General features: G+C 44.2%; 2 protein-coding genes across 10 annotated transcripts in view; one reads left to right on the forward strand and one right to left on the reverse strand.

The window, feature by feature from the left end:
- The window catches only part of LOC112574668 (EVI5-like protein), a 62,041-nt gene that overhangs the window by 36,191 nt on the left and 721 nt on the right, over nt 1–25,129 (reverse strand). For 4 of the 9 annotated variants that reach the window (XM_025255879.1, XM_025255878.1, XM_025255873.1 and 1 more), the window contains exons 2-7: nt 16,448–16,671; nt 15,276–15,427; nt 14,091–14,185; nt 4,700–4,924; nt 2,305–2,379; nt 1,437–1,562 (exon numbers count right to left, since the gene is read on the reverse strand). In XM_025255879.1, the coding sequence (XP_025111664.1) occupies nt 1,437–1,562; nt 2,305–2,379; nt 4,700–4,924; nt 14,091–14,185; nt 15,276–15,427; nt 16,448–16,560 (786 nt within the window). In that variant the 5' untranslated portion in view covers nt 16,561–16,671. The other 5 variants (XM_025255876.1, XM_025255874.1, XM_025255877.1 and 2 more) reach the window with 5 other exon arrangements.
- Nucleotides 23,750–24,568, forward strand: LOC112574704 (tigger transposable element-derived protein 1-like). The gene has a single exon (XM_025255933.1). It carries the CDS (start codon nt 23,750–23,752, stop codon nt 24,566–24,568), a length of 819 nt encoding a protein of 272 aa, XP_025111718.1.

The following is a 25,129-nucleotide window of genomic DNA, read 5'->3' on the forward strand; positions in this document are numbered from 1 at the left end:
TTAAGCTGATAACTTTTTATTTAACAGTAGAAAACTAAACTTTTTGTTATTAATTTTGTGTAAACAAAATCATACATTAAAACAAAATTAAAATAATAACAAACCAAGGCTTAGCATTTTTTCTTCTTAATTTATTTTGTCAGAAATGGACGTTTGACATTTTCTTGGCAACAAGTTCGTTTATGTTTGGAGTAAGTTTCTGTGTTGTGCAGATTCTCAGGATGGACTGCAAGTGTACATCAGTAAGGCGACTCCTGTGCGATGTTTGTTGATCTTCATCACAGAGAAAAGTTGCTCACACAGATATGTACTGCCAAACATGCTCAAGATTCGAGCCTAGTCACTCTTTGATCTCGGACCGATTCAGGGAAGTTAACAGGTACTAAAAATCTTCGACCCACGCCCCGTGTTCAGGACAGCGTGTCCCGTGTCAAAGGTCAGATTTATGGGCCCCGCCTTGACCCTCCCTTCAGGTCATCAACAGGAGCGGTGGTAACTTGACCAGTGCACTGTTTGTGGTCTGCACAAACTTCACTAAACTCATCCCATCTCTTGCTGTCCTCGACGGGAACTTTTCTGTTGTTTGCCTTTTATACTTGTTGCCGGGCCATTAACAATGATTCACTAAACTTATTTCGCGGGCCAGGTAAAATTTCATGGCGGGCCGGATGTGGCCCGCGGGCCGGGTGTTTGACACCCCTGCTGTATGCTAAGTGGCCTGTCCTACCTGATAGCCCGATGTTGATTAGTCTGTCCTGCCTGTTATCCCAATGGCGATTAGTCTGTTCTGCTTGATAATCCTGTGGTTATGTCTGTCTTGCCTGATAGCTTGATGTTGATTAGCCTGTCCTGCCTGACAATCTCAGTCCTTGTTACTTGGATCCTCTTTACGTTTTTATATTTGTCTTTTATTTGTACTGTTGTTTATATTTAAGTCATCTATATGTTGTTTGCTTGTTTTTCTGTGCCTCATATGTTGCCCATGTCTTGTTCTTAAGCACTAAGACCATGTTCCTTAAGAGTGTAAATATGTGCTATATAAATTTTGAATTATGTATTATTATTACTACTCCTATGGTGATTAGTCTATGCTGCCTGATAACCCTTTGTTGATTAGTTTTAAATGAACTCGTCATCATTACTGTTGTACTGTGTCTTTAGTACTTCATCCTCCTTGTTGCCTTTCTGTTTATTCATGCACTACACATTAATCTAATGTTTTTATCATGCACTTAACGCATGCTCCTGAATGAAAATGATTTTGCACTGCATAAATTGCACAGTTGTTATAATTCATTTTAGTACAAGTATACATTGGTCTGTATGAGGTACTCAGTACTATGATGCCAGACACCTGCCTGCATGAGGTACTCGATACTTTGATGTCAGACACTTGCCTGCATGAGATATTCAGTGCTATGATGTCAGACACTTGCCTGTATGAGGTACTCCAGCTTGTACATACACAGCCCTAGCTCAGCCATGCTGGGTTTGAAAAGTTCTCGCAGTCTGTATCCCTGCATGAGCCGAACCATCACAGCAAATGCATCTTCTTCTGGCATCTAACACAGAATAATATTTACATGGAGATTTTTCAAACTGTTTGAATTGCAATAAGTTTAAGAAATAGACTCACTCTTCTGTAACTATAGGAAAACTGAGCAGACTATTGTCCATGCACTGGCAATCTCTGCCTACCCACCACAAATTAGTATCTGATGGGGAAGTTTAAAGGCAGCATAAAGTTAGATTTGCTCTCTGTCACATGCTCTAGACTAAACGAACCATTATTCCCCTACAGCCACTAACAATGTGACTTTTACATACATTTATCTTCCCCTGTTCTCATTACATTTGTTACAAAAAATATATGATACATGTAATGCAAAGTGAGTGGGTGGCTGACTTTGTATCATGCTGAAGATACCTGTTTTCAGTGATTATTTGTACTATGATATGACTGGGTTTAGTGATTTTTTATACCCTAAGCACTGCATAATCTCTTTTCATCTGTCTAGGCATTAAATTCTCCCCCACCCTGAGAGAATTCTTAGATTATCCCCTAAATTCTCCCCCATCTCTCTCACACACACACATGCAGATTTGAAAGATCACATATATGCCCACAGTACTCCAGACTGCATGACACAGATATTGATACTTGAACTTCACACACACACACACAGAGAATATGAGAAAGGGGAGATCACATATATGCTCACAGTGGCAATTTTCTAAGTGTACACACCCCACTGCATTACACAAACATAGATATTGTTGCACACTTGCTTTTTCACCTTTTACCTGCATTAATAGAAGTCCAACAATAAAGCCACTTCCTTGACAGTAGCCAACTTCCCTGTCATGCAAGGAATAGGCCTGTGAATTAGATGGAACATAAAAGATAATGATCAAACACTTTCTTACTCAACATAGATGATGGAAGAGGTAGTAAAATAAAAACTGATATACAAACTCTGTGATAGACCCATTTTGGTTTGTTATATAAGCCTTTTCCCCTTGTCCACATTGAAGACATCTATGTCAGCATTTGACAAGATAAGATGGTTTATCGGTGTTTCGTGTTGCAGACTGAGATGAAAATGTGCAACATTCCTAAGTACTTCATGTGTGAAGGTACACAGACAGTTCTTGCTCACAGAGCTATACATGTATTAAAAATCAGTGAACAGCATTAAATGTGCCCAACAACAACTTTTCTTTCTGTGCCAGCTGAAAAGTAGGGATATTTTGGTCCACTTTCACTTAAGCAATTATCAAAAGTGTACTGACATTCTTAATTACTGTCTGGTATGGCAGCACCACCCAGAAGCAGAAAGTCAGACTTGATTGGGTGGTCTATGCAGTTCAGAAAACTACTGGCTGTGACCTAACCCCTGTAAGCATAATCTAAGCCTACTGCAGTTTGTGCAGGGGGCACCAGAGTGCAGTTTGTGCAGAGCACACCAGATTGTGGCTGACACATCTCACCCAGACTATTTTATTGTATGCCCTCTGGGGTCAGGTATAGACATGTCCAGGCCAGAAATCCCATCTGAGAAACATGTAGCCTCCCTGAACTCCACTGTTGCATGAGTTAGGACTAAATATTGAATGTGTCTCTCATGTCTGTGGGCAATGTGTGTAGGGCAAGTAAGAGTGCATCCATGTGTATGTGTAAGGAGTGTGCACCTCAAATGTTTTCAAAAGAATTTTCTGTTTCTTTTACATTCCTTGGTTGTACATATAATAATGCAAGTACTGGCATCTGCCAGTGTGTGTGACTAGTATTTGTTGAGTAAATGGCCATTATCAAGACATTTTCCACATGCAATATCATATGACAAATACTATATACTATGGATGTAGTCTAGAGACACAGTGACCAGTTCAATAAGAGGATATTGCAAAGTGTGATCAAGACTATACAAGGAAGTAGTACACAGACTAATTGACAAGAAAGTAGTATACAGACTAATTAATTTTACAAGGAGGTAGTAACCAGGACTACAAAAGTCTTTCTCTATTTCTTTATCTCTTTCACTTGCTCTCAGCATTGATTTACAACTTCTTTAAAAAAAAAAAGACCATTTACAGTGGTACCTCGACATACGAGTGCCCTGACATACGAGTGTTTTGAGATACGAGCCGCCGAGCGAGCGATATTTTGCTTCGAGATAAGAGCAAGATTTGAGATACGAGGAATCGCACACTACACCGCTGCACACGACCCCAACATGCGGGGCGGATATTGGTGTCGTGTGCAGCGTCTAACAGTTTCTCCCACCTCAGACTAGACCTCAGTCTGTGTGCTTGTTTCCCTCGTTTTCGAAGCATTTTTGATAAGTTGGGTTCGCGTTTTTTGCTTTTTGTACATTTACAAAACATTATCTCATTTATTTTTGTAACCATGGGTCCGAAGAAGAAGATGATGTCTATTGAATTAAAGCGCGAAATCGTAGAAAAACATGAGCAAGGTGTGCGAGTAATTGACTTGACGAGGATGTACGGGCATAGCACATCAATGATATGTTCTGAGCTTAAACAGGAGTTGATAAAGGGTACAACGCCAGCTACGGGCGTTACAATAATTTCTAAGCTCCGGACTTCTCTCCATGAAAAGATGGAGAAACTATTGACTGTGTGGGTGACAGAGAAGCAGCTTCAAGGAGGAACCTTAACACAAAGCATCATGTGTGAGAAGGCACGAGCGATTTACGGTGATTTGCTGAAGCAGATCCCACACACTTCCACAAACGAAGAATTTAATATGTTTTTATAGAATATGTATTTGTTATTCATAAATAAATGTTTCTTCTTGTAAATACACTTTTTCTTATTCAAAAACACTTAACAGAAACAACTGAGGTGGTGTTTTGGGAGCTGGAACGGATTAATGGCATTTCAATGAATTTCAATGGGGAAAATTGCTTTGAGATACGAGCAATTTGACATACGAGCAAGGTTACGGAACGAATTAAACTCGTATGTCGAGGTACCACTGTACTTTGTTTTTGCATTTACCACATCACAGATTACCTCTCCCTTGATCTTCGTCAAGAAAACCCAATGTTTTCTTGCCTCCCCTGGCAGTGTAAAAGCTATCATGTGATGTCTGTGTTTTAACTAGACATACTGTATCAGGCAGAGCTTATGCCACAGATGGTAAGAAAAGAAGACAAAACAACTGGGGGATTACCTTCATGACATTGAAGAGGCTCTCTTGTCCAAACCCATCTTTCTCTTTGAAAAATTCATGCTCAGGGAAAGTTCTGGCAATGTCCCGTCGAATGAGCTTCTCACTGGGTGAAATTTTCTTCATGTACTCTGCATACAGCTGTTTGTCAGGGGAGTCATGAACACCCAGTAGAAGCTGCCAGGCCATCCCTCGAAATTCATGAGGGATACCTTTCCGCACTAAATCCTTTAAAAAAAAAAAAAATTAAGCTAGATTTACTACAAGCGTTCATTTGTTAAAATCTAAAATATAGTCTTAAGTACTACCAGGCTGATTTATATATATAATACATATATAAAATACATATATATAATACATATATGTATATATATGACACGTGTAGATGTGTTTTCAGTAACATTACTGTCGCGTGTCTCGATTTCGGCCTTTCTGTCAGCGCCTGGGGACGCTCCTGTTCAGGAAGGCAGCTCACAGCAGACGACGGTGGACGGCTGTTTTTTTTTTTGTACGGTGTGCAGGGGAAAGGTCAAGGCCTTCTCCCTCTGACCGTAGCCGTGTCTTACGTCACGCTCTTGCGACGACACGTGACGTCGGCTTGAGTGCTGTGTGCTGCCGGTGGGAGCTCTGGGGTGCACTGGTCGGGCCCCTCCTTCCCTGTCCAAGGTTCTAGCGTGAAAAGCGTTCACGCGCCTTGGCATGGGCTGGGTGTCGTGGGCGCTGACGATTGGTCACAGCCCCTGGGCGACAGAAAGTGACCCCCAGAGAGCAGCGTCCCTCGGGCAGTTCTGACCTGGCTCGGAGGAGAGTAGAGCGTTTGTGTCAGAAGGACGGCGGGAGGCCGGGCCAATGTGGGCAGTGTAGGCTGCGCCGTTTTACCCAAACCGAGCTTCGGATGGAAGGTGTCGGATTCCACGGGAGAGTTTCTGCCATTCCGGTTGTGGAGGCAGCTGACCGTCGGGGCTTTAGCACAAGCCGTTTTGGGTGAGCGGAGTCTATTTCTCTGAGTCCACTTTTTCTAGTTTTTTAGAGCCTTTAGTTCTAGGTTAGAATTTGTAATGGCCGGGTCGCGTCGCGTGTGGCACGCACCCGTTTTTGTTTTTTTTTTTGTTTTTTTTTTGTGTATGAATTTATGAGTTAGGGGCCGCTTGTCTAACGATAAAATTATGTATTTGTATGAGAGCAAGCGGTTTCATGACCAGGTTGGTCATAGTTGTGTATGTGTATAAGGGCGTTTTATAAACTGAGATATGTTTGGAGTGCCGTATGATGACTGGATGAATTGTTGTTTCTCTACAGGCTTGCGTTTGTTTACTTCTACATGTATTACGTCTTCTCCGTTTTCCACGTATGCTACATGTTCAACATAATTGTGATCTCGCTGGACGTTTTGTGATCATCATCTGTGTCATCGTCCGCTTTTGTGGGACTGTCCGCTATTGTGTCGACCCTGCGCCTTCATCACCTCGTCAGCGCGTGAGCGCGACCCTGCTGTGCCTGTGTGCGGCCCAGCCATCGGGAGGGAGCGCCTAGGGTGGAGGTCGACAAGCGGAGTCTCCGTGACCAAGGTCTACCGGGACGAGAGCCGTGGGGTCAGCCGGACAGCTGGTCCAGAGGAAGAGGGGGGTGGTTCCCGCTGGTTCTACGAACACTGAGCGGACACTTGCCTGCGCTGTGTCGCAGTGCTCTTTGTATGTTCTCTGCTGTGTGTGTGTGTATTTTAATTGTAACTTCTTTGCGGGGAGGCAGTCCCCTGTTGTTTTTTTTTTTTTTTATTTATTTGACGAGTACTCGTGGGGGTATTTTTTTTTTTTTTTTTTTTTGATCCGTTTTTCTGTGGGGGTGTGTGGGTGTATGTGTATGCGTGTTTATACTTGTCATTAAACTGCGTGCTTGTATCGTTTTCCCGTCTTTGTCGTGGTTTGTGCCGTGCACGGGTTTCGAGAGGTAAGTCGTAGACTGCCTCCGGCCGAGTGTCTGTGCGTGTCTGGCCGGCTGTGTGAGCGGCTGTGCGCGTGCTTCTGGCGAGGCTGGGGGTGGAACGCGACAATTGGTGGAGATGCGGGGTACGATTCACCCCACCCTTAGTTCCTCGAACCCGTGAATGTTGTCTTGTCTTGTTTCGTAACGTCCTTGTTTGTCTCGTGGGTAGGCTACGCAGTTTGTGCGCAGTGTGTGAGTGTAGGCGAGTAGTTGCTCCCCTTGTCCGAGCTGTGTGGAGGGGGGATTCTCACGCGCTCACCCCGCGGGTTGTTGCTTTTTCGTCCCGACGGTTGTTTTTCCTACTCTGTAGTGCGTCGGATTGCACGTTCGGCTTGCTTCTTCTCTGATCTTGCGTTTGCGTTCGCATGTTACTTTCACTTTCTGGTGTCCGCTATTTTAGCTTTTTCTGGTTGCGGTTGACACCTCGGTTCAGTACTAAGTCTGATATTTTTCTGTTGATTCCACGGAGGCGCGGTTGCGTGTTTTTCTTTTGTGGTTAAGCCATCATGTCCGACGTAGAGGAAGCGGTGGCCACGCGCACGCGCTCGCAAGTGGTGGCGCGCGGTGGAAGGTTCGAGTCCAAGTCGCACAGTGACGCAGGAAGCGATGAGTCACCTGAGCGTAGAGGCTCACCCTCGCGCTGGGGGCCATCGGGAGGTCAGCCCACAGAACCAGCCCTGGAAAGGTACCTACGCCTAGGTAGGGAGATAGGCCTATCAGGTCTGGAGTTAGCAGCGTTTGCAGAGAGACGAGAGGAATCTGAGAGAGCAGAGAGAATCCGTCTCGAGGAACTACGCCACGATGTGGAGATTGCCCGCGCTAGAAGCGTGGCTGAGAGGAAGGATGCGCCAGGCATCCAAGGAGATGTGGTACGTCTGAAAATCCCACCCTTCGACGAAAAGGAGGACCTAGAGACGTATCTCTGTAGGTTTGAGCGCTGGGCTAAACTGCAACAATGGGACCTCAGCACCTGGGCAATCAGATTGGGCGTACTGCTGAGGGGAAAGGCCAGCGAGGTGTATATAGGCCTCAGCGATAGTGATGCCGAAGACTACCAGAAGCTTAAAGCCGCCCTCCTGGCGAGGTTTCGCCTAACTGCCGAGTCATACAGACGTAAACTGCGAGCGTCCCGGCGGGAAGGAGGCGAAACTTTCCAACAGTACCTCGCCAGGATCCGCCTGTACCTGGCGAGGTGGATGGACTTAGCAGGCAAGGCAGCCACCTTCGAAAGTCTAAAAGACTTAATACTAATGGAACAGCTGTTGGACAGTGTACCCCTGGATCTAGCCACGTTTATCAGGGAGAGGGCACCCAAGGACGTGGATGACGCGGCGGTTTTGGCTCAACAGTTTTCAGAGGCGAGAGTGGCAGCGAGGAGCCATCGCGCAGACCCCACCACTCGTCCTCAAAAGAGCAAGCAGCAAGAACGACGGAGTGAGACCCACTCCCCGGATGACCAAAAGCAGGCCTGTTTCCATTGCGGTAAAGTGGGCCATTTCAGAAGGAGATGTCCCAAACTCCGTGACAGCGCCGACGAAAAGGTCGCCTGCGCGAGCACGGCGACTTTGGCTACCGTGCAGGAGGGGGAGCAAGAGGCAAGGGGTGGAGCGTTGCTGTGTGAAGACTGTAAATGCAGAACGAGGCACTTTGACTTCCGCTCGCAGGTGAGCCTAAATGGTAAGGTGGTTACTGCCGTGCGGGATACGGGCGCTGACCTACTTTGCGTCAGGCGTGACCTAGTCGACCCGAAAGATCTCACGCACAAGAAACGGAGGGTGCGCTATGCATCCACGGACACGCAGTGGGTACCTCTTGCATACGTCCGGCTGGAGTCGCCGTACTACTCTGGCGAGGTAGAGGCGGCCGTTTTTCCCGATCTCATTGAAGGAGTGCTTATAGGGAATACCATGCGGACGAAGGAAGGAAAAGACATACAGGTGCCGGTATATGTGGAGCACGCAGCGATATGCGCGCCGGTGCAAACACGGATGCAGACGAAAAACGCAGAAACAGTAAAGACTCCGCTACAAGGTGCGGTAGAAATGAGGAAAATCAATCCCCGGGAGTTGAGCATGCTGCAGAGTGAAGATGAAAGTTTGCAGCACATCAGAGCCATAGCGGATCAAAAGCGGCCGCCCTTGCAACAAGGCTCAGGGACCGTGTCGTTTCAACACGAGAAAGGTCTGCTGTGGCGAGTTTACCAGGAAAGAAATGGAGTTGTACACAAACAGATCGTCGTGCCTAATTCGCTTAGGGCTGAAGTTCTTAAAATGGCGCACGACGCACCGACGGCTGGACACCTCGGGGCCCGTAGGACGCGCGAGCGAATATGGGGTGACTTTTACTGGCCCTCGTTATACAAAGATGTACGTCGCTATTGTGCGTCATGCGACACGTGCCAGCGCACCACACCCAAGGGACGAGTTTGTAAAACCCCCCTAGGGCAGATGCCCCTCATAGACCAGCCATTTAAGAAAGTCGGAGTGGACCTCGTGGGTCCCATACATCCAGCCTCGAACAGAGGCCACCGATACATTCTCGTAGTAGTGGATTTCGCCACTCGATACCCAGAGGCCGTTCCCCTCAAGAGAATAGACAGTACCCATGTAGCAGACGCGCTCTGGGAATTGTGGACACGAGTTGGCATTCCAGAAGAAATTCTGACTGACAAGGGGGCCCAGTTCACTGGCAGCGAAATGAAACAAATACATCAGCTTTTATCGACGAAGGGTACTACAACCTCGCCGTATTACGCCCAGTCTAACGGGTTAGTTGAGAGATTCAACGGCACCCTGAAAACCATGCTACGCTGACTATGTATGGAAACTCCGAAAGAATGGGACCGATACATTCCAGCTCTCCTGTTTGCGTACAGGGAGGTGCCACAGGAATCCACGGGTTTTTCCCCGTTCGAGTTATTGTATGGACACACAGTGCGCGGGCCGATGCAAGTGTTGAAGCAAATCTGGACCAAAGAGGAGATGGAACCGGAGAGACGGACGGTGGCAGAACATGTGATTAAACTGCGCGAAAAGATGGAGACTATGTGCGAACTGGCTCACCATAACTTGGTCAAAGCAGGACAACGTCATGCCCGCTACTTTAACTCAAAAGCGCAGGATCGCCGGTTCCAGCCAGGAGAGAAAGTATTGCTTCTGTTGCCTAGCAAGACCAACAAACTGGAGGTCGCATGGCAAGGTCCATACGCTGTGCTCGAGAAGGTCGGCGCGTGCAACTACAAGATACAAAGGAGAGGGAAGCAGAAGATCTACCATGCTAATCTTCTGAAGCTTTATCAAGAGAGAGGTCTAGACGCAAGTTTGGCCGTGATAATTAACGATGCAGAAGGAGGCACGACAGACGAAAACCAAGACCACGAAGGCATACCTGTCATCCCGCTGGTGCCAGCGGAAGGCCCAGGTGATGTAAAAATTAACGACGCTCTCTCTCGAGAGCAGCACCGACAGGTTGAGGAAATTTTGAATCGGCACTCGGCATGTCTGACTGATATCCCACGTCGGGCAAACGTCAGCGAGTGCGAAATCAAACTGATCGAGGAAAAGCCAGTAAGGGTTAGACAGTACCCCTTGGCATATTCTCAGACGGAAACGATTATGAAGGAAGTGGAGGCAATGCTGAAGATGGGAGTGATAGAGCCGTGTTCGTCTCCGTACAATGCCCCAATCGTGCTGGTGAAAAAGAAGAACGGAGAGACCAGGTTTTGCGTCGACTTTCGTAGTCTGAACAAGGTGCTGGAATTTGACGCCGAGCCCATCCCAGACACGGAATACCTGTTCACAAAACTGAGCAATGCGAAATATCTCAGTAAGTTGGACTTAGCCAAGGGATACTGGCAGCTCCCGATCCGAAAGGAAGACAGGGATAAAACAGCGTTTTCTACGCCTTCAGGTCAGTATCGTTGGGTGACCCTCCCTTTTGGACTAAGGACGGCTGGCGCAATGTTCTCTCGCGCCATGCGCAAGCTTTTACAACCATTGAAGCGTAGCGACGTCGATAACTTTATTGATGACATACTTATTGCAACTGAGACGTGGGAACAGCATCTTGAGGCCCTCAACGCCGTTCTGAGCAGATTAGAGCAGGCCAACATGTCAGCTCGCCCTTCAAAGTGTTGGATCGCCTTCACTGAACTGAACTACCTCGGGCATATCGTCGGCAACGGAAGGATGAAACCGGAGCTGGACAAGCTCGGAAAAATTCGAGAAGCAAAAGCTCCCCAGACGAAAAAGGGGGTTAGATCATTTTTAGGTCTCTGTGGTTATTACAGAAAATTCATTCCGCACTTCGCCGATATCGCCTTGCCCCTGACAGATCTCACGAAAGGAAAAAACCGATCTGGCACTTCGAAGATCACATGGACACCAGAATGCCAACGAGCGTTCGACGCGCTTAAGGAAGCACTGACGTCGGATCCCGTTATGAAAATTCCCGACATCAGTAAGTCATTTCTTCTGCGAACTGATGCATCCGAAACAGGGCTGGGGGCGGTGCTCTTGCAAGGGGAAGGAGAGGATGCACATCCCGTGGCATACGCTAGTAAAAAACTGTCTCCAGCAGAAAAGAATTACTCCACGATAGAAAAAGAGTGCCTGGGGATCGTATGGGCAGTGAAGAGGTTTGAACCCTACCTGTATGGCCGCGAGTTTCTCATTGAAACAGATCACGAGCCGTTACAGTATCTACAGCACGCACAGCTCCGTAGTGCTAGGCTAGATAGATGGGCGATGCAGCTCCAGGCGTATCCCATGAGGATAAAAGCCATCGCGGGAGAGGATAATGTAGAGGCTGACTTCTTGAGCAGGTCTCTCTCCCCGCCTGATACCTTTTAGGCGGCCGGTTGCCTTCAACAGTAGAAGGATGAAGATGTCAGTTATGTAGGTTAGCGATGTTGATATTTTTCTTGTCGAGTTTCTTTAGGGTTGTGCCTTAGCCTACGCAGTCGTTCCCGTGTTTTGGGGTTTAGTATTGGTGCTTTGACTGTAATTTTTGACTGTTTTGAATGTTGCTCTTCTGTAATCTTGACACGCGATGGGTTTAAACTCCGCGTTGCTTTGTCTTTAGGAGGGGGATGTGTCGCGTGTCTCGATTTCGGCCTTTCTGTCAGCGCCTGGGGACGCTCCTGTTCAGGAAGGCAGCTCACAGCAGACGACGGTGGACGGCTGTTTTTTTTTTTGTACGGTGTGCAGGGGAAAGGTCAAGGCCTTCTCCCTCTGACCGTAGCCGTGTCTTACGTCACGCTCTTGCGACGACACGTGACGTCGGCTTGAGTGCTGTGTGCTGCCGGTGGGAGCTCTGGGGGTGCACTGGTCGGGCCCCTCCCTTCCCTGTCCAAGGTTCTAGCGTGAAAAGCATTCACGCGCCTTGGCATGGGCTGGGTGTCGTGGGCGCTGACGATTGGTCACAGCCCCTGGGCGACAGGAAGTGACCCCCAGAGAGCAGCGTCCCTCGGGGCAGTTCTGACCTGGGCTCGGAGGAGAGTAGAGCGTTTGTGTCAGGAAGGACGGCGGGAGGCCGGGCCAATGTGGGCAGTGTAGGCTGCGCCGTTTTACCCAAACCGAGCTTCGGATGGAAGGTGTCGGATTCCACGGGAGAGTTTCTGCCATTCCGGTTGTGGAGGGCAGCTGACCGTCGGGGCTTTAGCACAAGCCGTTTTGGGTGAGCGGAGTCTATTTCTCTGAGTTCCACTTTTTTCTAGTTTTTTAGAGCCTTTAGTTCTAGGTTAGAATTTGTAATGGCCGGGTCGCGTCGCGTGTGGCACGCACCCGTTTTTGTTTTTTGTTTTTGTTTTTTTTTTGTGTATGAATTTATGAGTTAGGGGCCGCTTGTCTAACGATAAAATTATGTATTTGTATGAGAGCAAGCGGTTTCATGACCAGGTTGGTCATAGTTGTGTATGTGTATAAGGGCGTTTTTATAAACTGAGATATGTTTGGAGTGCCGTATGATTGACTGGATGAATTGTTGTTTCTCTACAGGCTTGCGTTTGTTTACTTCTACATGTATTACGTCTTCTCCGTTTTCCACGTATGCTACATGTTCAACATAATTGTGATCTCGCTGGACGTTTTGTGATCATCATCTGTGTCATCGTCCGCTTTTGTGGGACTGTCCGCTATTGTGTCGACCCTGCGCCTTCATCACCTCGTCAGCGCGACCCTGCTGTGCCTGTGTGCGGCCCAGCCATCGGGAGGGAGCGCCTAGGGTGGAGGTCGACAAGCGGAGTCTCCGTGACCAAGGTCTACCGGGACGAGAGCCGTGGGGTCAGCCGGACAGCTGGTCCAGAGGAAGAGGGGGGTGGTTCCCGCTGGTTCTACGAACACTGAGCGGACACTTGCCTGCGCTGTGTCGCAGTGCTCTTTGTATGTTCTCTGCTGTGTGTGTGTGTATTTTAATTGTAACTTCTTTGCGGGGAGGCAGTCCCCTGTTGTTTTTTTTTTTTTATTTATTTGAAGAGTACTCGTGGGTTTTTTTTTTTTTTTTTTTTTTTTTTTTTTTTTTTTTTGATCCGTTTTTCTGTGGGGGTGTGTGGGTGTATGTGTATGCGTGTTTATACTTGTCATTAAACAGCGTGCTTGTATCGTTTTCCCGTTTTTGTCGTGGTGTGTGCCGTGCAAGGGTTTCGAGAGGTAAGTCGTAGACTGCCTCCGGCCGAGTGTCTGTGCGTGTCTGGCCGGCTGTGTGAGCGGCTGTGCGCGTGCTTCTGGCGAGGCTGGGGGTGGAACGCGACAATTACAGTTTTTTGTTGTTCAAACTGATGCCTGAAATGCTTGTACTTTGTGCAAGGAGAGGGCAATATTTTTCTAATCTAGAGATATGTTTCTCAGGTAGGAAACAATTAAGACAGTTGGAAACAGTCCATTTTGGTAGGCATTTCAGCTGAAACCTTGTTTTTGTCACTGGATGTACAAAACAGCATTTTGCTATTTGCAAACTGAAACTTTCTTTTTTTAGGGGGGCTTTTTAGCAGTCTGACTCGACCAACTAAAAATTATAATTTTATTTTTGAATATGATTGTTTTTCTAAGTGACACCTCTTTATTTTGATGTGTATATATTTTTTAAAATTTACATTTTTATTGTAAACACATCATGCCTGTTTCTACATTAAAAAAAAAAAAACAAACTGATGGTGAAGGATGTTAGTAATGCTTGTGAAAGCATAAACACACAGTTTTTGATACCTCATTGACACAGTTTCTGACAGAGGAAATTTACGCACAGTTTTGGGGTGAATTTGGATTGACAATTTGTAAAAAAAAATTAAAATGTGTACCTAATGCTGAAAAGATACAAGGTATAATTTAGTCTCACAAGACATGAAGTGTAATAGACACATATACTGTCAAGACCTGAGACCTTAGTGTGATGAGATGTAAGGTAGAAAACTTGCCCTGAGAAAAGAAACTTTCTTCTTGACATTGTCCCAGTCATTAACCACATGGCCCCACACCTCCCATATGGTTTCATTGCAGCTGGCCACCACTGCTGAACACAAATGCAAGAGTTATCATTTCCACACAGTATACCATTAAAAAAAAAAAGATTAACATCAGTGAACATGAGCTCCTCAAACATGGCATCCACCCCCAGAGAGATTCATTGCATGTATGCAGTATATGCTATTTCACACAGCCAGCAATGATTTACAGCATCCACACTGCAGGTATACAGCATACAATGCACACTATTTCACATAGACAGCATTGTGTTACAGCCACAAACATTCCATGAGAGTTATTGCAACTGCTACGCGCAGCAAAAGAAATAGAAAAAAAAATATCACACTAACCAATTACAGGGAAGAGAAACCTAAATCTTCTTAGACATTTGGTAAACACAGATGTTTCAACAAATTTCTTGTTATAAACTTCCAGTATGGAACATATTATTGTCTGTGTTTACTCATCTTGAGGCCAGCAGTCTTCAACACTTAACCACCATAATCCACCTAGATATTTCTGGCTGGTCCAAATCATCAAATGGAGTTCAAATAATATACTATCAAACACCGAAGAAGCCGCTGAGAAAATCCAGTAATTATATAATCAACAACTTTACTTGGCTTCATATATCTATGCTTTCATTGAAATGCTTTCATATATTGACCTTTATTAACATCATTTATAGATGTCATAGTAAATACATACATATAAATAGCCCTAACTATACATGTACACACAGATGCAAAGGCACATTTACAGATGTTATGGTAAATACACACACATACATAATTCTAACCCTACATCAGCGGTTCTCAACCTTTTACTTGGGATGCACCCTTGACGAACAAAGGTACGTCCGTGCGCGCCCCCCTTGGCCAGCAATGTAAGCTGATTTCACTAATACTAGTATAAGAAACTTTTAAAAAATGACCATCGTCACGCCACCCCGTAAGAACGTCACACTCCCCAAGGGGGCGCACCCCACCATTTGAGAACCGCGGCCCTACATGTACACACAGGTACAAAAGCCATCATACAGGCACATTTCTAATTACATGAAAGGCAGACAGAAAGAGAGAGAAGAGAAAGAACTAGCTGCAAGCACAGGCTGTAAATGTCCAAGAACTACTCACCATCCTCACTGTCATTGGACAACTGGTTGCTGAACTGGCTGTTGGAGGAAGTTGTGGACATAAGACTGGAGCCAGACCCCTTACGTGAGTGTCCTGGGGTGGGAGAGCGTCCAGACAAGGAGGGAAAGGCTTTCTCATCCATCTCCAGCATCCTGCTCAAAGTGTTGTTCTAAGTCAGGTTACACTAAATTTCGTACAGAAACATCCCAATAAAAATGGTAGTGTAGCAAGATCTGGGCTATTTACTTCACCTAGTCAGGAAATGGCGCAATACTTCTATTTTCAACTCAACATGGGATCACGATACTTCCTGCTCTCATGTGTGATACTCTGTGTGTGTAGCTATTTTATCAACTGTGAATGGCTAGCTGAGACTGAACATGCTGTATTTATACTTGCCCTGTGACATGACCTGCAGTCATCTAAATCAAGGAACATATCTTTTTGCTTGCGAAAATCCACTGGGATACAGTCAGTAAAAATATAGATGTTTACTGAGAAAAAAAAAATAAAAACTTGCAAGGCAACATCCACTGTCTATGCAATTGTCATTTCTCATATAAGACACCGAGTAGCTTTGCTTTGGGTTGTGTTGCAAAAACTTGCTTATCAAATGCAAATATATTGCAAAAGTAGACTTGCTGTATTCCAAACTAAAGAAAAATGAATAAACATTTAAGATAAATAGCCAAAGGAATCACAAAGGCTGAAGTATTTTTGATTTAATTATGAATAATAATTGTCAGCATGGTCTTCTAAACACAAATAATCAACTTACAAAAAAGGAATGATGCATTTTAGATATAAAAATATTAATGTAATTTCCACTCTCCTAAAGAATATCACAATTTTATTAAATTCTAATTACAAGATATCTAAGATATTGCTGTTTAAATGTGTATGCTATTTTGCTTTCCTCCACTGCTTTACTTTGGGTTATCACACAAAAACATTTCCAAGCGATGACAAAAATGGTCTCGGTCTTATAGATGCCCCCTAAGTGAAATTCCTTTTTGTAAAAATTAATGCAAGCTGCATTATTTAAGACAATATTGGTGACTCTTAGTTACTTAGTGTAACAGAAGGTAAGTTTTCTTTGATTATTAGCGCTGGTATGAATGCGATTCAAGGATGGCTCTGACCTTCCAGATGCTGTAAGGTAGACAACTCACCTGTTGGCTTCCTCCAGTTTGGCCAGAAGTTCCTGGTCAGGACATGATTCAGGGCTGGGTGCCTCCCCAACCTCAGCTTTCTGCTCCTGGCTCAGGTTTTCTGGGATCTCCATGTTTCCTCAGTGGACAGCCAGGTTCTGTCAGGCCCTTCATCTGAAGCCTGTCCTTAACCCCAACCGGTCAAATCTGGTTGTAGAGTAGTTGGCCATTAAGGACCTGAAAATCTGCAACATTTGATGTTATGATGCTACAAACGCTTGCTTGTTTGCACTCTGTTTCATGTACACAATATTAAAAAGTAAATCTCGTTAGTTCTCTGTCCCAAGCTAACAATTAAAAATAATGAACCCAAGTCCACATTTTGCATATGTGTGCAAGCGTATGCATGAGAACACAGAGAACAACTAGAGCAACATACTGATGATAATTTAAACATTATTTCGTAAATATTATATCAGTGGATTTGCACTGCTTCCCTGTTGAGCAAGCTGAGAAAGACTATTGGCTTCATAGGTTTCATCATCCCATTTGTTATTCTATAGATGTAACGTTTGCATGTCATGTTGCATGCATCCATGTATGTGCTCTTATTATTCTGTGTACTTTATTATTTCTCTTAACTGTGAGTGGTGCACACATGATCTGTATGTGCTTTTGCTATTACAATGTCATTTGTTTTTATTTTGTGTACAGCACACTGAGTCTGCTCTATAGTAGAAAAATGTGCTATATAAATATGTCCATTATTATTATCCAGTGATATCATGTTTTCCCTATAACTGTAGACTTTCCCTCTCCTCACATTGTTTCCAGTTGTAATCAAGACGTGACATACTTGTCAGTAACATTATGTAAATAGTTTTGTTAATGAGAGTTCAATTCACAACAGAAGCTTTAATGACTTCTTCCATTTCATTCTGATATAAAGCTGATATTACTCGTCACTGCCATCGTTTCCTATTCCACACAGCATCTGCCTGCATCTTCTGAAGTGTGTACCATGTAGCTCAATATTCATGGCAGATCCCATCAATGAAATGAAATGTATTTCTCAGGAAAGAGGAACTTTTTTATTTTAAAAAATTACTAACTTCCCTTCAAAGAAAGTAAAATTGTCATCATTCAAATAAAACACTGTAGTGTCATTCAACATGCTTCAAGTTCAACTTGTTGGGTATTTGTTTTTCAACATTTTGGAAAGTCCAAGTGATAGGTGCAGTATAAAAATTAAACAAGTGAGAGTCTGGTGGTACCTATAGGTATCTAAGGCAAAAATTACTTATCTGCCGAATACTTCCCTTAGCCTTCAACTGTCCCTAAGCTTGACCATCATGACCAGGATAGACTGCACTCTCCATGCAGACCAATAATGACACTACTGCCCAAGTAGTGGCACACACAACATGTATTTCTGTTAAGCTACTGCCCAAGTAGTGGCACACACAACTTTGTTATGCTCTTGCCCAAATCTAAATTCTATCTATATGCTGCGTTACTCCTGGCTGCTTGTCTCAAGTTCCTGACTACTACTTGTTAACCCTTGCCTAAACCCACTTCTTGTCCTAACCTTAACGCAGTCTGAACGCTGAGGTGACCGGTCCCTCTTTGTCGCTGATCTTTGCCTTATAGTGCTGTCACAGACTTACACAGAAGATCACAGAATGTGAGGCGCTGTATTCACAAGCCACCGCGTGTGGGCGGCATCGAGATGGGGCATACCTGACAGCCGTGAGTCACCTGCCACACGCCGCGGGGTGATGGGTCAGGGAGGTGTTGCGCCTGCTGTTGGTGGACACTGCGACACAGATGCTGCGACCATCAGACTCCCTCCCCACACACACTGTGGCCACACACACACCCGTCCTCCAAAAATGACTAAGCTGATGAAGATAGAAAGATGCCTGTTAACTGATGCACCGCCCCGCACTCACGGACTCTCTCAGGCTACTTCTATTTTGCCGACCGCTTCTTTCGTAACAGTCAACAAAGTTATTGTATGGGAAGAACAGAGGGCAGAACGCGCTAAAGTAAACAAGGAATGTGGGCCACACCGGGCCTGGCAACAGCTTGACGTGCAGGCGACAAGAGAATGTCATCTGCTGTTGCACGGCCGAGAACCAGTCACTGGGGATTTCCCTACGGCGCTGTGTGAACTCTACTCACGTCTCCCTACCACGCGCTGCCCTCATAACGCCATCAACCCAACCATGTCATATCCACCTCTTCACAAAAATCCATCCCACCTGCCCTGGCAAACTGACTTCTAGGTGCCCGCCCTTCATATGTTGCCACATCAACACTGTCAGGGTCACAGGGACAGAGATCTCACTTACACAGTCCGCCCGCCTTTCCCTATTTTTATACCACCCCAGCCTAACAGTGTACCCAGCAAAACACAATAAAAAATATCCTTCGCCATTTTAGAGGTCACTGATGCATGTTTTTCTTATGGCATGAAAATGAGTTTACTGCCTTCACTGCACTTTCCTGGTTACACTTCATTGCCCATCATCACACAATGCTATGGTATTCACTGCACTTTAAAAAAGATGCACTCAAGCTAGAACTATGCTAGTAGGTCTCTCTCTTCCCCCAGCCACACATTCACCCCCCACCTCTCTCTCTCACTTTGTTTCTATCTTCAGTTCGTTCGTATCTTCAGTTCTAAAGTCAACGATCAAGTTTGAGTCAGCTTTCTGAAATGTCAAAATCTATAAGAGAATATGTAACTTTTTTTTGCCACAAAATAACTGACTAAATTATAATTACTTCTGGACATTGTTGACCACCACAAAGTACTAGCACAGGTGCTGCCTCACATAGCCAGAAGTGTAACACATAACCACTAGCAAACAAGTTTTGACTCTGCCAGCATCTTCAGTAATGCTTTGTCTTTGTCTACTATTGCAATGCTTTGGGCTGGTTCTCTCATGCCCAGTTGCCCACAGAAATCTTTACATTGCAGGAGGCCAGTGAGCCAACTGTGGGAGCCTGTGATATTTGACACAGCGATGGCAGGCTGGAAAAATATTTTTATCTGACATTGACTGCTTTCTTGTTGTGTGCAACAAGAAAATATTTTGCATTTAACACTGACGTGCTGAAATAATGTCCTTGACAGGAAAAAGAAACTACACTGAAACCGAAAAGTTAATAAAGTATCTGATTACATAAACACTTAATGTGTTTACCTCTAACTATCCACACACATACAAATTCACTATGCTGCTCTGTATAAATGTTTTAAGTAAAGGATTTCTTGCACACAGCGAAAATGTGAGTATATGTGATGCACACTCACATGCAGTCATGTGTGTACATATTTGTGAGTGATTGAGAGAACAAACAAAAAATATGTATGGAAGGAATGTTATAGCCATGTGAATGTACAAGATGCATGATCACTCAGCCTTCTATCACCTAGAAGCCTTAGAGCCAGTGAACACAAGTGTATGGTACCATATCTAGGGCAAGGCATCTGGAAGTTCAACCTTCTCTGACACCTTCACCTTCTCTGATAAATCTCCATTTCTGGTGGGAAGCTACTGGGTGGGTAGAAAGTGTGTGGGACGGAAGTTTTTAAAGCCAAGCAAGTCTCAGACAGCAAACCCTCTGCTCCATAACACTGACCACCACTCCACCAGACTGTTAAATTGAGGAACTGGTATATGCTGAGCCAACAACTAAGGGTGTATCATGACAAGGTAGCCAGATGTCACAAACCTGCTGTGCTATTTTTTTTAATGTTTTTTTTTAGCTAGGAAGGGGATAGGGAATTGGAAGGGGGAGGTTGGAAGTGTCAACAGCCTGAGGCGTGCCGCGCCATACAGGGATGGCCGGCCGGTCTTTGTTTTAATTAAGTTTGTGTTGATAGGTTGTTTTGTTGTTTGAACAAAGGAAAGAGTGTGGTAATGTTTTGGATGTTTGTGGTGCTACTGGGTTTTTTTTTTCTCTTTGATGGGAGCGGGGAGAAGGAACGGTCTCCTCTGTCAGTGCATCCGGAGCGGACGGTTTTTGTTTTGTAACCAGTCTTGAACGGACTTGGTGTTGTTGTACAAATCCTGACCAGATTTGTATTGTATTGTACAAGTCCTGAAACGACTTGAAGTTACCAGATTTGTTTGTATCTTTGTTTAACATTGAACCTGTTGAGGTGAGTGTGTATCTTTGTTGATTTTTCAGTGAGTGTGTATTTCTGATGATTTTTGGTGAGCCTGTGTTTAATGTTGAAGAATGGAGAAATTTCTGATGAGTGTGATATATTTGTGCATATTTTATGAAAATGGTCTAAAATAGTTGAGAGTTGAATTTGCTACTTATCTAAAGATTGGTTTTGTTTTCTCTCAAGGTTTTCTTTTGTGTTTTGTGTTTTCTCTTCTGTTTGTTCCTATTCTTCCTATCTGCCTGGGGTTCGCCTGTGGAAACTTGGTGTTAAATGCCAGAGGATACTTTGTGTCAATTTTAAGTCTAGTCAACTAAAAACTTCAACTATAAACTACTTCATGTGTGGATTTTGTGCTGTTTCACGTGGAGACTTTGTGGGGAAAGGAATAGTGGGAAGGAACATTGAATATTTTTGAGACATTGGAAGTAACGTGTGTTTGAACTGTGGGGTTGGGAAATTTGGACTTGTTTTGTGTTTCTTTTAAATTTTAAATTATATTATTTTTAAAATTTAAATTGTTGTCTGTGTTTTGATTTATTTTATTTTCCTTGTCTGAAAGGCCCTGTAGAGTGCAGGTGACACCAGCCCTGTAAACAGATGTCATATGCAGAAAGAACATTGTGCCAGAGACAAGAGCTGAGCCCAGGACAGCCAATCTTTACTGTTTTGGTGACAGGCACTAACCATTGCACTGCTATACCCCAAGCCAGAAACTAAGGCTATATCATGATAACAGTTACCAGCCACATAAACAGATGCCACAGGAAGAGAAAGAACGGCATGCCCGAAATGAGATCTGAACCTAGGGAAGCTAATCCTTGCTGTATTGGTGAAAGGTGCGAACTGCTGCTCCACCAGACCATTGCCAGACTATAAAGACTCCTCGTGAATGGAAAACAACCACAAAAAAAAACAAAACAAAACAAAACCACAGAGAAGGGAATGGTAAAAATTAAAAAACCAGTCTGGGATCAAGATGAAGTAATGCAATTCATCTCATGTTTGCCAATGTCAGGAGAAGCAGCCAAGTATATGGATAAAGTATGTTAGTCTAACATTTAGACTAGCATATCATAAATATAGATGGGATGCTAGCAATTAGACTGGCATGTCACTAAACATATGTCAAATGCTAACAATTAGACTAAAATGTCAAAAAGTACAGATAAGACTGAAGATATAATGAAAGAAAGGATGGATATCAACATAAACATCTAAAAGTACAACACAAGGAAGAAAGAGGCAAAGTTTGTTTGTTAGGGCCGCGACAACACCTCGCCAGCAGACCCGGTTTTGGGCAGCCCCTTTCTGTTCGGCCCAGGTGGTTACGATGTCCTTTGCCTCCCTCTCTACTTTTCTTTTCCCTGTCTGCTTTGGTCAGAGGGTTCTGATGTTCCAGGTCCCTATCCTGGTTCTTTCCTTGGTCGTCAGAAGATGAGACGGCAAGCTGGCTTCCCTAAGGCTTTCACTAGCATGCATCATAATCTCTTCTAGAGAGGAATCTTCCCAACCAGGTCCTTGTTGTGATATTGTTGCAGTTTCAGTAACCCTTTTTGTTTTTACATGAGTGGGCTGTTAGCCCAAAGCAAAACCGCCAACCTGAATGGCAAGGGTGCAACATTTTAGTCTGGCCTCTCCCCTGAAAAACCTGTTTGGCTTGGTTAGACCTGCCAGGAGCACAAGGCTCCCGCTGACATAACTCTGTGGATCGACAAGGCGTGCAAGCTACCACACCACTACAAGGTAAGTTGCTCCAAATGGTGGTGGAAAGAGGCAAAGTATAGCACTGATTTTCCAAAAGATCAACCTGAATACTGTTTTGGGTGTAATTCTAAGCATTTTATATAATTTACCATTTAAAAAACTGCAAGTAGGACTTGTGAGAACACTATGAAAACCTCTGAACTGAAGCCACAAAATGTTTTCACAAAAAAAGGAAGCTAACATTATTAAATGAGGACTGGTGATAACAGTTTTAATTTTCATTTCTTGCTTATTAAAACCAAAAGCGCAATGCATCTTTAAAATGTTATTGTAATTCTACTATAACTTACTGAACGTCTTTATTCCTTTAAGAATGGCAACATTTAGTGATACAAAAGAGCAGACATGAAGGGCTAATTGAAGAGATTAGCAGCTCAGAACCTACAATATGGCAATGTCAAACAATATGGATTTATATGGATAGATGTATGCATGCACACACACCATTACTTACATAAGTAAATATTACATACAACATTAAACTAAGCAAGATTTATGAGTAAATGTCATACATATACAGTGGTACCTCGACATATGAGTGCCCTAATATAACGAGTGTTTTGAGATATGAGCCGCCGAGCGAGCGATATTTTGCTTTGAGATGAGAGCAAGATTTGAGATACGAAGAATCGCACACTACACCGCTGCACATGACCCCAACATGCGGGGCGGATGTTGGTGTCGTGTGCAGCTTCTAACAGTTTCTCCCACCTCAGACTAGACCTCAGTCTGTGTGCTTGCTTTCCTCGTTTTCGAAGCATTTTGATAAGTTGGGTTCGCATTTTATACTTTTCGTACATTTACAAAACATTATCAAATTTATTTTTATAACCATGGGTCCGAAGAAGAAGATGATGTCTATTGAATTAAAGCGTGAAATCATAGAAAAACATGAGCAAGGCGTGCGAGCAATTGACTTGGCGAGGATGTACGGGCATAGCACATCAATGATATGTACTGTGCTTAAACAGAAGGAGTTGATAAAGGGTATAACGCCAGCTCCGGACCTCTCTCCATGAAAAGATGGAGAAACTACTGATGGTGTGGGTGACAAAGAAGCAGCTTCAAGGAGGAACACACAAAGCATCATATGTGAGAAGGCATGAGCGATTTACGGTGATTTGCTGAAGCAGATCCCACACACTTCCACAAACGAAGAATCGAAAAACTCGGTTAAAACCAGTCGGGGCTGGTATGACAACTTTAGGAAAAGGACCAGCATTCACTCCGTCGTTTGGCATGGTGAGGCAGCAAGTTCGGATGTGAAGGCAGCTGAGGTTTACATCAAAACGTTTTCCGAACTGATAGAAGCCAAAGGATACATCTCCCCGCAAGTCTTCAACTGTGAAGAGACAGGGCTTTTTTGGAAAAGGATGCCGAATAGGACTTACATAACGGCAGAGGAGAAGACGATGCCAGGTCACAAACCCATGAAGGATAGATTAACTCTATCGCTTTGCGTCAATACGAGTGGCAACTGCAAAATCAAGCCTCTGCTAGTATACCATTCGGAAAATCCCAGAGCCTTTAAGTCACATAAGATTTTAAAAGAAAAACTGCAAGTTAAGTGGAGGGCAAATCCGAAGGCGTGGGTCACCAGGAAATTCTTTGTGGAGTGGATAAACCTGGTGTTTGGCCCTTCTGTTAAAAAATATCTACAGAAAAACAACCTACCCATGCAAGCCCTTCTCGTCCTCGACAATGCCCCTGCTCACCTACCAAATCTCGAAGATGATTTACTCGAAGAGTTCAAGTTTATAAAGGTTCTCTACCTACCACCCAACACCACTCCTATCCTGCAGCTCATGGATCAGCAGGTGATTTGTAATTTTAAGAAGTTGTACACCAAGCACATTTTTCGGCACTGCTTTGAGGTGACTGAGAACACAAACCTTACCCTTCGAGAGTTCTGGAAGGACCACTTTAACATTGTGATATGCCTAAGAATTATTGATCAGGCCTGGCTGGGTGTTACAACGAGGACCTTAACCTCTGCATGGAAGAAGCTGTGGCCTGAGGCTGTAGCTGAAAGGGCCTTCGAAGGATTGGAACCCGAAGTGTCAGTAGTAGAGGAGATTGTTTCTCTGGGAAAATCCATGGGTCTGGAGGTGGATGAGAGAAATGTGAACGAACTCGTCGAGGAACAGTCTCAGGAGCTGACAACCGACAAACTCATTTCCGCAATATCCTGAAAGGGAGGAAGAAACAAACCTCCTTGGACAGTTTTTTTTAAACGATCTGCAGGTGAAAATGAGCAAAGCGTGACGAAAAAAGCGAAGACCAGTGACAAAAATTAAGCGCTTCCGTAAGCACTTCACTTTTTCTTTTATTATGCTTTTATAGAATATGTATTTATTATTTATAAATAAATGTTTCTTCTTGTAAATACATTTTTCTTATTCAAAAACACTTAACAAAAACAAACTGAGGTGGTGTTTTGGGAGCTGGAACGGATTAATAGCATTTCAATTAATTTCAATGGGGAAAATTGCTTTGAGAAACGAGCAATTTGACATACGAGCAAAGTTACTGAACGAATTAAACTCGTATGTCGAGGTACCACTGTGTTCACTATTATGTATAAGGAAATGCAGCACTACTGTTATTATAGCTGAATAATAAAGAATATTAAAACACTGATGGTATATGTTTGCCTGGCACTTTAGTTAAAGTGTGGCAGAAAAACTGTGTCTTCCTGAGCATGGTTGCATTTGTAGGACACTAATTTCTTTCTGAAGGCTTTCCAGGCAATT

The sequence above is a fragment of the Pomacea canaliculata genome, linkage group LG11 (genome assembly GCF_003073045.1).
Source record: "Pomacea canaliculata isolate SZHN2017 linkage group LG11, ASM307304v1, whole genome shotgun sequence".
Classification (NCBI taxonomy): domain Eukaryota; kingdom Metazoa; phylum Mollusca; class Gastropoda; order Architaenioglossa; family Ampullariidae; genus Pomacea; species Pomacea canaliculata.